Source organism: Cricetulus griseus, chromosome 2 (assembly GCF_003668045.3).
Source record: "Cricetulus griseus strain 17A/GY chromosome 2, alternate assembly CriGri-PICRH-1.0, whole genome shotgun sequence".
Lineage (NCBI taxonomy): Eukaryota > Metazoa > Chordata > Mammalia > Rodentia > Cricetidae > Cricetulus > Cricetulus griseus.
In genome coordinates, this window is record NC_048595.1 from 444,482,827 (window position 1) to 444,494,351 (window position 11,525).

Below are 11,525 nucleotides of genomic sequence, written 5' to 3' on the forward strand. Positions count from 1 at the left end.
TGAGGGTCACAGGTGTGGTGTTCCCACAGCTCCTCTGTCCTTGGGCTGTGGGGCCAACCGGTCTCCCACACGTCACCAGGTCCTTGCTCAGCAGGCTTCTTGCCGATCCCAGAGTGATGGCCAGTCTGAATGTCTCCCTCTCTTTCTTTTTTGCCACCTGCACCCTCTGTGAGGTGGCGAGGAGGGCATCTAAAGCCCTGCTCCCAGCGGGTACCTATGTCAGTTTTTCCCGGGAGGCATTGGGCGCAGCCCAGCTGGCAGCCTGCTGCCTAGAGCTGCGAGTGTTGGTGGAACTTGGCCCCTGGGCCGGGGGTTTCGGGCCCGACCTGTTGCTCACACTGGTCTTCCTGCTCTTCGTGGTGCATGGGGTCACCTTTGATGGGGCCTCCGCCAACCCCACTGTGGCCTTACAGGAGTTCCTCATGGCGGAGGCATCGCTGCCCAGCACTCTGCTGAAAGTGGTGGCCCAGGTGCTGGGCGCACAGGCTGCCTGTGCCCTGACCCAGCGCTGCTGGACCTGGGAGCTCAGTGAACTACATATGCTGCAGAGCCTCATGTCTGTGCACTGCAGCTCAACCCTGCACACGTCCGTGTTGCAGGGCGCACTGGTGGAGGGGGCCTGCACCTTCTTTTTCCATCTGAGCCTCCTCCGCCTGCAGCACAGCCTTCGTGTCTACAGGGTGCCTGCCCTGGCCCTGCTGGTCACTGTCATGGCCTACACAGGTGAGCCCTGCTCCCCTTTCTGCTGGATCTGTCAGGACCTTGACACCTTCATTGGTAGCCTACGGGGGGGGGGCGGGTCTGCTGGCCAAGGGGCCCACAAGTCCTTGTAGTCACTTCTTGGGCCCCTGACAGGTGTGTAGGGACTGGAAGGCTAGACCTGGGTTTGTGTCCAGGGGAGTCCTGTACCGTATATCTTTCTGCAATTCCTAGATGCAGTGTTGATTACATCTGGGGCAGCTGGAGCATCTAGGCAGTTTAAGGCTTGGTTCCAGCTGTGCTTTGAATGCCCCTGAGCCCCCAAACACCCCAAAAGGGGTGATGCATCCCATGATCAGCCCTGGGATCCACCTGGAGGGAGGCATGCCTAGATGGGATTCCCAGGACAGGCAGCACTGCAGGCTACTGACCAGATGCTCCTGAGAGCTGTGGGCTCTGTGGATGCTTGGCCAGAAGAGGGCGCCAGATCTCACTACAGATGGCTGTGAGCCACCATGTGGTTGCTGGGAATTGAACACAGGACCTCTGGAAGAGCAGGCAGTGTTCTTAACCACTGAGCCATCTCTCCAGCACCAGAGCTGAGGTTTCCAAAGGCTCCTTCCAGGAGACCAAGAGCCCAGGAAGCAGAAACAGCACAAGCCAAATGCCGAGCCAAGCCAGCCCAAGACTTGGTGACCCAAGCTAGCAAGACCACAGGAAGGACCTCCAGCACCCTGATCAGATGGGATAAACTGAGGCCAGAAGTGTAGAGAATGTGGGAGGGTGGTGGCCTACAGCAGAATGAATAGGGCTGTGCCCTGCGCTGTGGGAGGGTTCCCACCTCCCACAGGAGAGCACCCGTGTCCTGCACCCAGGTCTAGGCCCACACAGCACTTGCTTTGCCTAAGGCCCAGGCTTGGCTCTGCTCTGCCTGCCCTCTGCCATTGTCCAGCTTCCTGGCATGGTCTGAAATGTTGTAGCTGCCTCAATTGCTCCCCTCACCCCGCTTCTCTCTGCGGCTACTCAGCAGGTGATAACTTCTCTGTAGTTCTCCCAAGGCCTGAAAGTGACATCTCTGTCACTATCACTGTTTTTAATCTCACCTTCCCTGTCTCAGTCTTGTCCCCTTCCCCCCATCCTTATTTAATTTTTGTGTTTTTGTTTTAATCCCCTCTCTGACTCTGGCCCTGTCTTGGTGTGTCTGTTTCCCACCCCTGCCCCCAACTTTTCTCTTTCCCTCCCCATATCCCATGCTCTCTCTCTCCCCATGTCTCTCTGGTCCACCTCCCAGAAGGTAGGGAGGGGTGTTGGATCAGAGGACTCCTGATGCAGGAGTCTCAGGGTGAGGGATGGGGGAGTGTGTCAGACATCCCTGGTCGCAGCTGCTCTCCTGTGACCTCTGGCCTTGGCCGCACCAGCCTTGATCCTTTGTGCTCACCAGCATGCAACAGGGAGGGCAGTTGTCCCCAATCCCCTAGTGCCAAGAGCCCAGTTCCATGTCTAGCAGTGTGGTCTCAGAGATGGCAGCTTGGGTCACAGCCAGCCCATAAGAATTCTGTGCTTCTGTCCACAGCTGGGCCCTACACATCTGCCTTCTTCAATCCTGCCCTGGCTGCCTCTGTCACATTCCACTGCTCTGGAAACACGCTGCTGGAGTACACCCACGTGTATTGCCTGGGTCCTGTGGCAGGTAAGCAGTGGGGGCAAGGCTGGCCCAGGTAGTTAGTGTCCATGGGCAGACACAGACACAGACACACAGGGCATTACTAGCTACAGATTCAAAATGCTGCCACCCTTGCTGGCTCCCTGGGATCTTGGGGGTTGGGGCCACAAGGATTTCAGATCCGTTCTCGTAGTCTCTGCAGGGTGGACAGTTGGAGAAAGTGACTAAGGGGGGAATGTCTTGGTTTGGATTGTCACAGAGGAGAGGGCATGGTATTAGGTGGAGTGTGGGGTATGGAGAATTGGACCGACCCTCTGAGGGCTCTTGTGTGGGCAGCAGGGACAGGCTGCACAAGTCCGCTTGTGCCTGGGTTCCTTTCTTCTCAGGGCATCTTCACATACCCAGTTACAGCTGTCTTTCTGGGTGTCGCCAACACAGGGCCTATGGGACACAGAGGTCATGCTTGGATAACCCTGTTCCCTTCAGGGTTGCAGCCCTGGGTGGTCTGCCCTGGGCTAGGGTAACCCAGAGAAGGGCGCCAGATGTCCCTAGCTACAGGATCTGGGAAATTCTGGTACTGGCAAATTCCTCTCTGGCACTAGGTTTCCCCACACTGCCCACGGTTTTAGCAGATGACTGAGATCTACTTGGAAATGCTCCTGTCCTTCCAGGTCCACACTTGGCAGGACTCAGGGCGGAGCCTAAACCCAAGGGGAACAGAAACAGAAGCCCCAGCTCTCCCCACGAACACAAGCTTGGGATGATGGCTGAGACATGGTCTCATCATTGTAACCTGGGTTATTGGAACATGATAGAAAAGATGAGACCCCTCTCTCTGCCCCATGTGTCCTACCCGCATGGGCCACTCTTCTGTGGGCAGCTTCCAATGCATCCCCTTGTCCCCAAATACACACTGCAGGGCTCTTCTATAATTTGTCAGCTTTAATATACTTGTGTGTAGGTGTATGTGTATGTGTGTACATGTGTTCATATATGTGAGTACACATATGCACACGGAAGCCAGAGGTCAACCTTGGATGTCATTCCCTTGCTATTGGTTTTGATTTGTTTTCTGAAAACTCTCTGATTAGCCTAGACTGGCTGGCCAGCAAGCCCCAGGGATCTTATTGTCTCTTCCTACCCAGTGCTGGGATTATAAGTACATTCCACTGTATCTTGTTTTGGGGGAGGTTGAGCTTGGAGGCAGGGTCTCTACACATAGCCCTGGCTGTCCTAGAACTCTTTATGTAGATCAGGCTGGCCTCAAACTCATAGAGGTCTATCTGCCTCTATCTCCCGAGTGTTGGGATTAAAGGTGTGTGCCACTATACCTGGCTTGCCTAGCTTTTTATACATAGATGCTGGAGACCAAACTTAGACCCTCATATATAAGGGTTAGGATGTCTTTATTCAGATAAACACCAGCCAAACACAAGCCAGAGAGAGAGTGCCCTGAGGCAGCAGGCTAGGGAGCCCAGGAAGAGGCGCTCCCACGTCTGTCACCCCCTTAAGAATTCCCCACGCATCATCCTGAACCTCCCCTGACCACACCCTAACAGGTATAGTCAAGCATCTGTAGCCAGCTCCTAGGACGCGGGGCTACAGTGTCTCCCTACAATTCCCCTTTTAGTCTAAAAGAGGATTAAAACTTAATAGTGTAAAAGATCCAAAATTAACAATCATAAAGGTGAAATACAAGAAGATACAATAATCTGCTATGGCACATCCTAACTAAGTCTATTCCAGCTAAGCCCTCAAGTCATGTGAAAAGGGTGTCCAACTTGAACACCTCCTTCCAATCCCATCTCTAAACAATAAGAAAGTTATTCATAACTAGCTTACACAACCCTAATAGACAAATGGGAATGGGGCGTAGCATCTTCTAAGTTACTTCCTGCTAAAACGGGATTAGCCTTGAGGGGTTCTGTGTGTGGGGGGGAATGTTAGTATAGTGACAGTCTCTAATGGGTTATCTCCAGTCCATGTTAGATGGAATTTGCTTGACTGAAGATCTAGGTTGAAATTCTCAACTTGATTGAAGTCAGTACTCGAAGTTCTGGTCGGAGTGTCAGTTGAAACGGAGTGAGTTGAATCCAGTGCAGTCCAGGAGGTATGGACCAATTCCTTTTCCGGAGCATCCAGGGATTGTTGTCAGGCGGGTCTTCATTGGCTGTATGGGACTCAAATATAAGAGTCAGCAGAGAAATGTTTGCTTGCATATGTATGTATGCTGGGAAAGGCAACCATGGGAAAACGACAATTATGAGAGGGTGTAGGCCTTGAAAGAAAGAGCCAAGAAAAGACAAAAGATAGTCCTCAAATTCTTCATTTATTCTGTATTACACCAATTGGCTTCTTGATATAACACAGAAACTCGAAAATTCAGTTAAACAACATGCTTGGATTTTAGGGGAGGAAAGCCAAATCCAACCCTAAATCCAGCATTGATTTACTTGAATAGGGACTAGGAAATGAAGAGAAATAGAGTTATTTGAGAGACAGCTGTAAAGTTTACCGTATGGTACGTTCCTTTTGTTTGATGGTTATAGCTACCTTCGTTTCTTTAAGTATCTACCCATGCAGTGGCCTTTGACTTCTGGAGATGAGTTTTTCTGTGAAGATAAGAACAAAGCACTTCCCTTTCTTTTGGGAGGCTTTCATTTAGTTTACGAGATATACCTCAGTAAACACCTGTCAGTTGTCCTTGTTGAGAGGGTTGTCTTTTTCAACTCAAATCTTGATCAATTTTGATGGTATCCAAAGTTTTTCTTCTCCTGTGGAAACAAATGCAAAACCCCTATCCCAACGTAACACATGTCCAGGTTTCCATACTGAGGTCAGTACATCTTTGAAGTACACTGGTTGATTTAGTTCAACATTTTTTCCATAGTCCAGTGTCTTTCCACAGCTGTTTGTCCTTTGTCATTGGCATTAAGAAAGTTTAGTGTCAATAGAGCATTATGCAACCTGTGTTTGGGGGGTTTTGACTTACCAGCCTGTCTATGGAGCATCTCCTTAAGCGTTCTATTAGATCTTTCAACAACTGCTTGTCCTGTAGGATTGTGTGGTATACCTGTGACATGCTTTATGTTATAATATTTGAAGAACTGTTCCATTTTTGTGGAGACATATGCTGGAGCATTGTGAGTTTTTATCTGTGCAGGTATACCCATAACTGCCATCACCTCTAGCAGGTGTGTAATAACAGAATCAGCCTTTTCAGAGTTGAGAGCAGTAGCCCATTGGAAACCTGAGAATGTGTCTATAGTATGATGCACATATTTCAAATTTCCAAATTCTGCAAAGTGAAAGACATCCGTCTGCCAGATCTCATTCCTCTGAATGCCTTTAGGATTACAACCTGCTGGCAATGGAATTTGATTATAAAAGGATCAAGTAGGACAGTTTCTCACTATCTCCTTGGCTTGTTGCCAAGTGATGGAGAAGTCCTTCTTTAAACCTTTGCTATTTACATGATGTTTTTGTGAAATTCTGAGGCTTCTAGCACAGTGCCAATTAATAAATGATCAATCTCGTCATTGCCTTGTGCTAGTGGGCCTGGCAGACCCTTATGGGATCTGATATGTGTAATATATATAGGATTACTTCTGTTTCTGATTGTTTCCTGTAATTGTAAGAACCGTTGTTAGTTAGGTTAGTTCAGTATTATCAGGGACGAATTCTGCGGTTTCTATGTGTAAGACGACTCTCTCTGCCTATTGGGAATCAGTAACTATGCTAAGAGGCTCTGTGAAATCCGTAAGCACCATGAGAATTGCATAAAATTCTGCCTTCTGTACAGATGTGTACAGACTTTGAACTACTTTACTTACCTCACTTGCTTTATAATCAGCCTTACCTGATTTGTTAGCATCAGTGTAGAAGGTAAGAACTCCAGAAATGGGAGTTTGTCTTACAATACGTGGAAGAATCCAGACTGTCTTTTTTTATGAATTTAATTCTGTCGGTTTTGGGATAGTTGTTGCTAATTGTTCCCAAAAAGTCAGTAAGAGCTATTTGCCAATATTCATTATCCTTCCATAAGGAGGAAATTTCTTCATTAGTTAAAGGTACTATAATTTCTGCTGGATCTTTCCCAGTCAGCTGACGAAGTCTTAATTTGCCCTTTAAAATCAAATCAGAAATCTTTTCTATATACATCTTTAACTTTTTATTCTGTTTATGTGGCAGAAATATCCATTCTAATATAGTGTCTTCCCTCTGCATCAGAATTCCACAAGGATATTCTCTGGATGGCAAGATGACCAGAATGCAAGCCCCACATTGGGCACCAGGTATAAGGGTTAGGATGTCTTTATTCAGATTAACACCAGCCAAACACAAGCCAGAGAGAGTGCCCTGAGGCAGCAAGCTAGGGAGCCCAGAAAGAGGGCACTCCTCACAGGCATAGTCAAGCATATCTGTAGCCGGCTCCTAGGAGGTGGGGCTACAGTGTCTCCCTACACTCATACTTATAAGACAAGCACTCTATGGGCCAAGCCATCTCTTCAACCCTAATATTTCAGTTTTTGGCATAACTTTGGGTATGCTGCCTTCATGCTCATCTCTTGTGATGTTGGGGGTCCTGCCTTGGCTGCCTCTGTCACTGCTCTGGGAACACCTTGCTGGAATACACACGTGTGTATCACCGGCCTCAGACTTGTGGTTCTCCTTCCTGGTGTGACAGAACGGCAGACATGTATCAGCATGCCTGGCTCTAGTCACCATCTTCATCTAGAAGTTGTCAACACAAAAACAAAAGTTTACAAAGGTTAGTTAGAATTCAACATTGAGGAGCTGGAGAGATGGCTCTGTGCTATAAAATGCTTTTGCCAAACACACAAGGAACTGAGATCAAGTCACCAGAATCTACATGTGGCTATGACATAGAAACACACGCACGCACGCACGCACGCACGCACGCACATGCAGAGACAGAGAAACAGAGACAGTCATAATTAAGAACTAAGAACTAGGTAGTTGCTTTTAATCCCAGCATTGGGAAGACAAAGGCAGGTAGAACTCTGAGTTCAAAGTTAATCTGGTCTACAGAGCAAGTTCCAGGATAGCCAGTGCTACACAGGGAAACCATGTCTCAGAAAAACAAACAAACAAATGAACAAAGGAACAACAAAACACACCACCCCCCCCCAAAAAGAACTGGTCAGTTAAACATTAGGTGGAGCTCAGGGAATCCTGCTGAAGAGAGGGAGGAAGGATTGTAGGAGCCAGAGGGGTCAAATACATCACACACACACACACACACACACACACACACACACAAAAAAAAAAAAAAAAAAAAAAAAAAAAAAAAAAAAAAAAACCAGAATCATAGGGGCTTACAGAGACTGAAGTGACAACCAGGGAGTCTGCATGGGACTGGCCTAGGCCCTCTGCATACGTTACAGTTGTGTAACTTGGTCCTCTTATGGGACTCCTAACAGTAAGAACAGAGACTGTCTTTGACTCTTGCCAGCTTTTGAGACCCTACTCCTGTGTGGCCTTGTCCAGCCTTAATACAAGGGGAGGAGTTTTGTCTTACTGCAATTTTCTATGTCATGTTTTGCTGATATCCATGGGAGGCCTGCCCTTTTTGGAGGAGTAGATGGGGGAGGGGCAGAGTGGAAACTGCAGAGTGGGATCTCTCCTCCTTCCCTGGCCAGCTGATCCCTCTGAGGACCTGGAAGAAGTGAAGACTGAGAATATCAGAGAAAGCATGGCGACTGAGCCAGCTCTCCGTCCCTAGTCCTTCCTAACCGAGGTCTAACCCTGCTCTTTCCCTGTGTTGGGGTTACTATTGCTGTGATGAAACACCATGACCAAAGCAAGCTGGGGAGGAAAGGGCTGAGGGAAAGGGTTTATTTGGCCTACACTTCCACATCACTGTTCATCATCAAAGGAAGTCAGGACTCAGGACGGGAACTCACACAGGACAGGGACCTGGAGGCGGGAGCTATTGCAGAGGTCATGGAGGGCTGCTGCTTACTGGTTTGTTCGCTTTGGCTTGCTCAGCCTGCTCTCTTATAAAATCCAGGACCGCCACCCACAATTTTGGCTGGGCCCTCGCCCATTAATTAATAATAATTAAGAAAATGGCCTATAGGTTTGCCTACAGCCCACTCTTACAGAGGCCTTTTTTCTTTCTTTTTCTTTTCTTTTCTTTTTTTTTTTTTTTTTTTTTTGAGACAGGTTTCTCTGTGTAGCCTTGGCTGTCCTGGAACTTGACCAGGCTGGCCTCAAACTCACAGAGATCCATCTGCCTCTGCCTCCCGAGTACTGGGATTAAAGGTATGCCACCACCATCAGGTGGAGGCATTTTCTTAACTGAGGCTTCCTTCTCTAACTGACTTTAGCTTGTGTCAAGTTGGGATATAGCTATCTAGCACACCCACGTCCCCAACTTCTGCTCACTAAAAGCAGCCCTGCCTACCACGCCTTAGAGGCAGCCCGAAAAATGGTGTGAGACGTGTGTGGGCATCCTGAGTCCTGGGTCCCCAGAGCATCATCTAAAAGCATTCCTAACCTCCCGTGAGGGCTCTGTGAGCTATTTAGGCAGCTTGTTCTGGGCATTAAGAGGCAGGACCCAGAGAAAGGATGTGGCCAGAAAAGAGCCAGGCCAGAGCCCAGGTAGGACCTTGCAGGGAGGGCCTGGGCTCTCATGTCCTGACTGGTCTACAATCTAACCCCATCTCTTGCAGGGATGATCCTGGCTGTCCTACTGCATCAGGGTCACCTTCCCCGCCTTTTCCAGAGAAATCTGTTCTACCGGCAGAAAACAAAATACCGAACTCCCAGAGGGAAGCTGTCCCGGGGTGCTGTGGATACCCAGATGTCCACAAAGGAGTAAAGTGGCAGAAGTTTGTAGCTTTTATATACCAGGGCTGTAGCCACCGGGGTCCAGCTGAGCTGTCTTGCTCACAGAGGCTTCAGTCACCTCTTGAAACTTCTGGGTTCCCCTCCATGGAAATCATTTATCAATAAACAGTTGCTAAGACCCACCCATATCCCTGGCCTGACAGAAGCTTCTGGAAGGACAGGTGAGTGTGAGTCCTTTTTACCTTTCTTTCCTGATTCATGTTTACACAATGATAATAAAAAGTAATGCTACAAAGACTGGCAAAAAGCCCAGGGTAAGCTAACCTGGGCCTGGCCACCTGGTGCAGTCAAGAGAGACCTAAGACTTCCTGTGGGCCCCAAGGATTACAGTAGACCCTGCAATGGAGATTTCAATGACTGTTCCTGGCACAAGGAACCCAATGCTGATACTTATCAAGTTTCCTGCCCTTAGGACACTGGTTATTTATCCCCCAAGGCTAGGCTGTCCCTTACTCCAGGAGTTCCTGGGTCATAGCATGTGGTGGTATAGGACTTGAGGACAAAACAAGGGCATAGTCCTGGTTTCCTGGATACTGGTGAGGCCACTCCGAAGAGAAAGAAGACCTTTCCAGGCCTTTCCATGCCTGCCCCTTTACCTTCTCTAAGGCCCCTCTGCCTACCCATTCTGGCAGAGGTCCCTGTCTAGAACCCTTAGACTCTCTCCCTTTGTTGTATGACTAACCTGGGAATGGGTGACAGGACCCCAGTTCCCCAGTGGCCCATAGAAGGGGCTGCAGAGCCAGCTCTGTGTGGCCTCTGACTTTGGGATGATGAGAGCACAGAGTTGGAGATGTGGGTTACAATGGATGGTGTGCCTACAAAGGATAGTGATAAGGGCTATGAGCCTACCAGCTTCCTGCAGGGCTTTGTAGATGCATCAGGCCTGGGGTGGCGTCATAATTGTTGCACCAGCATCCTAGGAGCTGAGACAGCTCCTCATGGCCACACTGAACCCAGGGAAGCTGGCAGCCTGTGGTCCTCATGGCCTGCACAGATGGCCAGGACAGGAATCCTGCTGTGATTAAAGTGTCTGGGTCACAGTCCTATTACATGATATGGCAGAACTTGGTCCATTGTGTAAAGTGAGAATATAATACATTAATGTAGGGTGTCATACAGGGTGCTGTACACAGAGGATGTAAGAGCCATGAGTGTCTGTGCTGTGATGGTTATAGGACAGCTTGGAGCTCTTCTAGAAGTGTGTGACTATTGTGTGCACATGCTTGTACACAGGTGCAAATCCACATGGACGGGGTAGAGGGTGGATATCCACACACAATTTCTGGTAGAAATTTATCCCAGAGTATGCTGTTAGTCTTTGGTGTACCGATGCTTGCTGCACCCCTGTTTCCAATGCTTTGGAAAATTGACCATTTTCACTATGGTATGTCTAAGAAGTGACATGTTGAGAAATCTCAAAAATGCCATAGGTTAAGATTTGTTGACAAAATAAAATGAATTATTTTTGTAGAAAATAAATCTATCTAGCAAAAAACAAAACAAACATACACACACACAAAAAAACCCCACACACTTGTTTATCAGAATAGTTTTACTTTGTCCTTCTTGCCTCCCCTCTTACTGTCCAAAAATTGATTTGGAAAAGTCAGAGAAGCACTGATTTCCTCTGTATGGGAGAGGAGGTGAGTAAGTGATGCAGAGCAGAGAGGCAGCCTCCCGGATCTACCCTGGAGGAAGTCAAGTGGCCATGGGCAGTCTCCTCGGGAATTACACCCAGCTGTCTGTGGGGACAGTCCTACCCCAGCACCTTCTGCAGAACTGTGAAATCAGGATGTTGGTGCCTGAGCTTGGGGAGCGGCTGTGTCAGCCTAGTGGGTGCTCAGCCTGGCTGGTCCTCTATCCTAGTGGGTACAGTCTTGTAGTCACTGATGGACCAGGAGAAGGTCCACAGCCTCTCTACTATGTTTGGTGGGTTTGTTGTTATTATTTGCATTTTTCCATGCATCTCCCATTACTTACATTTTGAAAACTGCCCTAAAACAAATTTGCATTATTGTTTAATTCTTTTGAAATGAAAAGGGAGACATGAGCCAAGACAGGACTCTGAGCCTGGCAGCTTCCTTGTGGCTTGGGATGGGGAGAAGGTGAGTTCATATTTTCAGAGGGCTTAGCCTAGGGCTGTATATACCACATCAGTCTGGTATAAGATTTTTGACTTTTGAAAAAAAATAAATGAAAATGTAAAATTTAAAAGTGAATTACGTTTCAGTTGTATGGATAAACCTGTGTCATTTCTGTCCAGCTCTAACTCCATTTTAGGTACCCA

General features: G+C 48.2%; 1 protein-coding gene across 1 annotated transcript; it reads left to right on the forward strand.

Moving 5' to 3' along the window:
* The first annotated feature begins 116 nt into the window (after positions 1-116).
* On the forward strand, positions 117-9,209 carry LOC100752599 (aquaporin-12). The gene is made up of 3 exons (XM_027396095.2): positions 117-723; positions 2,273-2,389; positions 9,061-9,209. Exons 1-3 carry the CDS (start codon positions 117-119, stop codon positions 9,207-9,209), a joined length of 873 nt encoding a protein of 290 aa, XP_027251896.1.
* Positions 9,210-11,525: the final 2,316 nt, after the last annotated feature.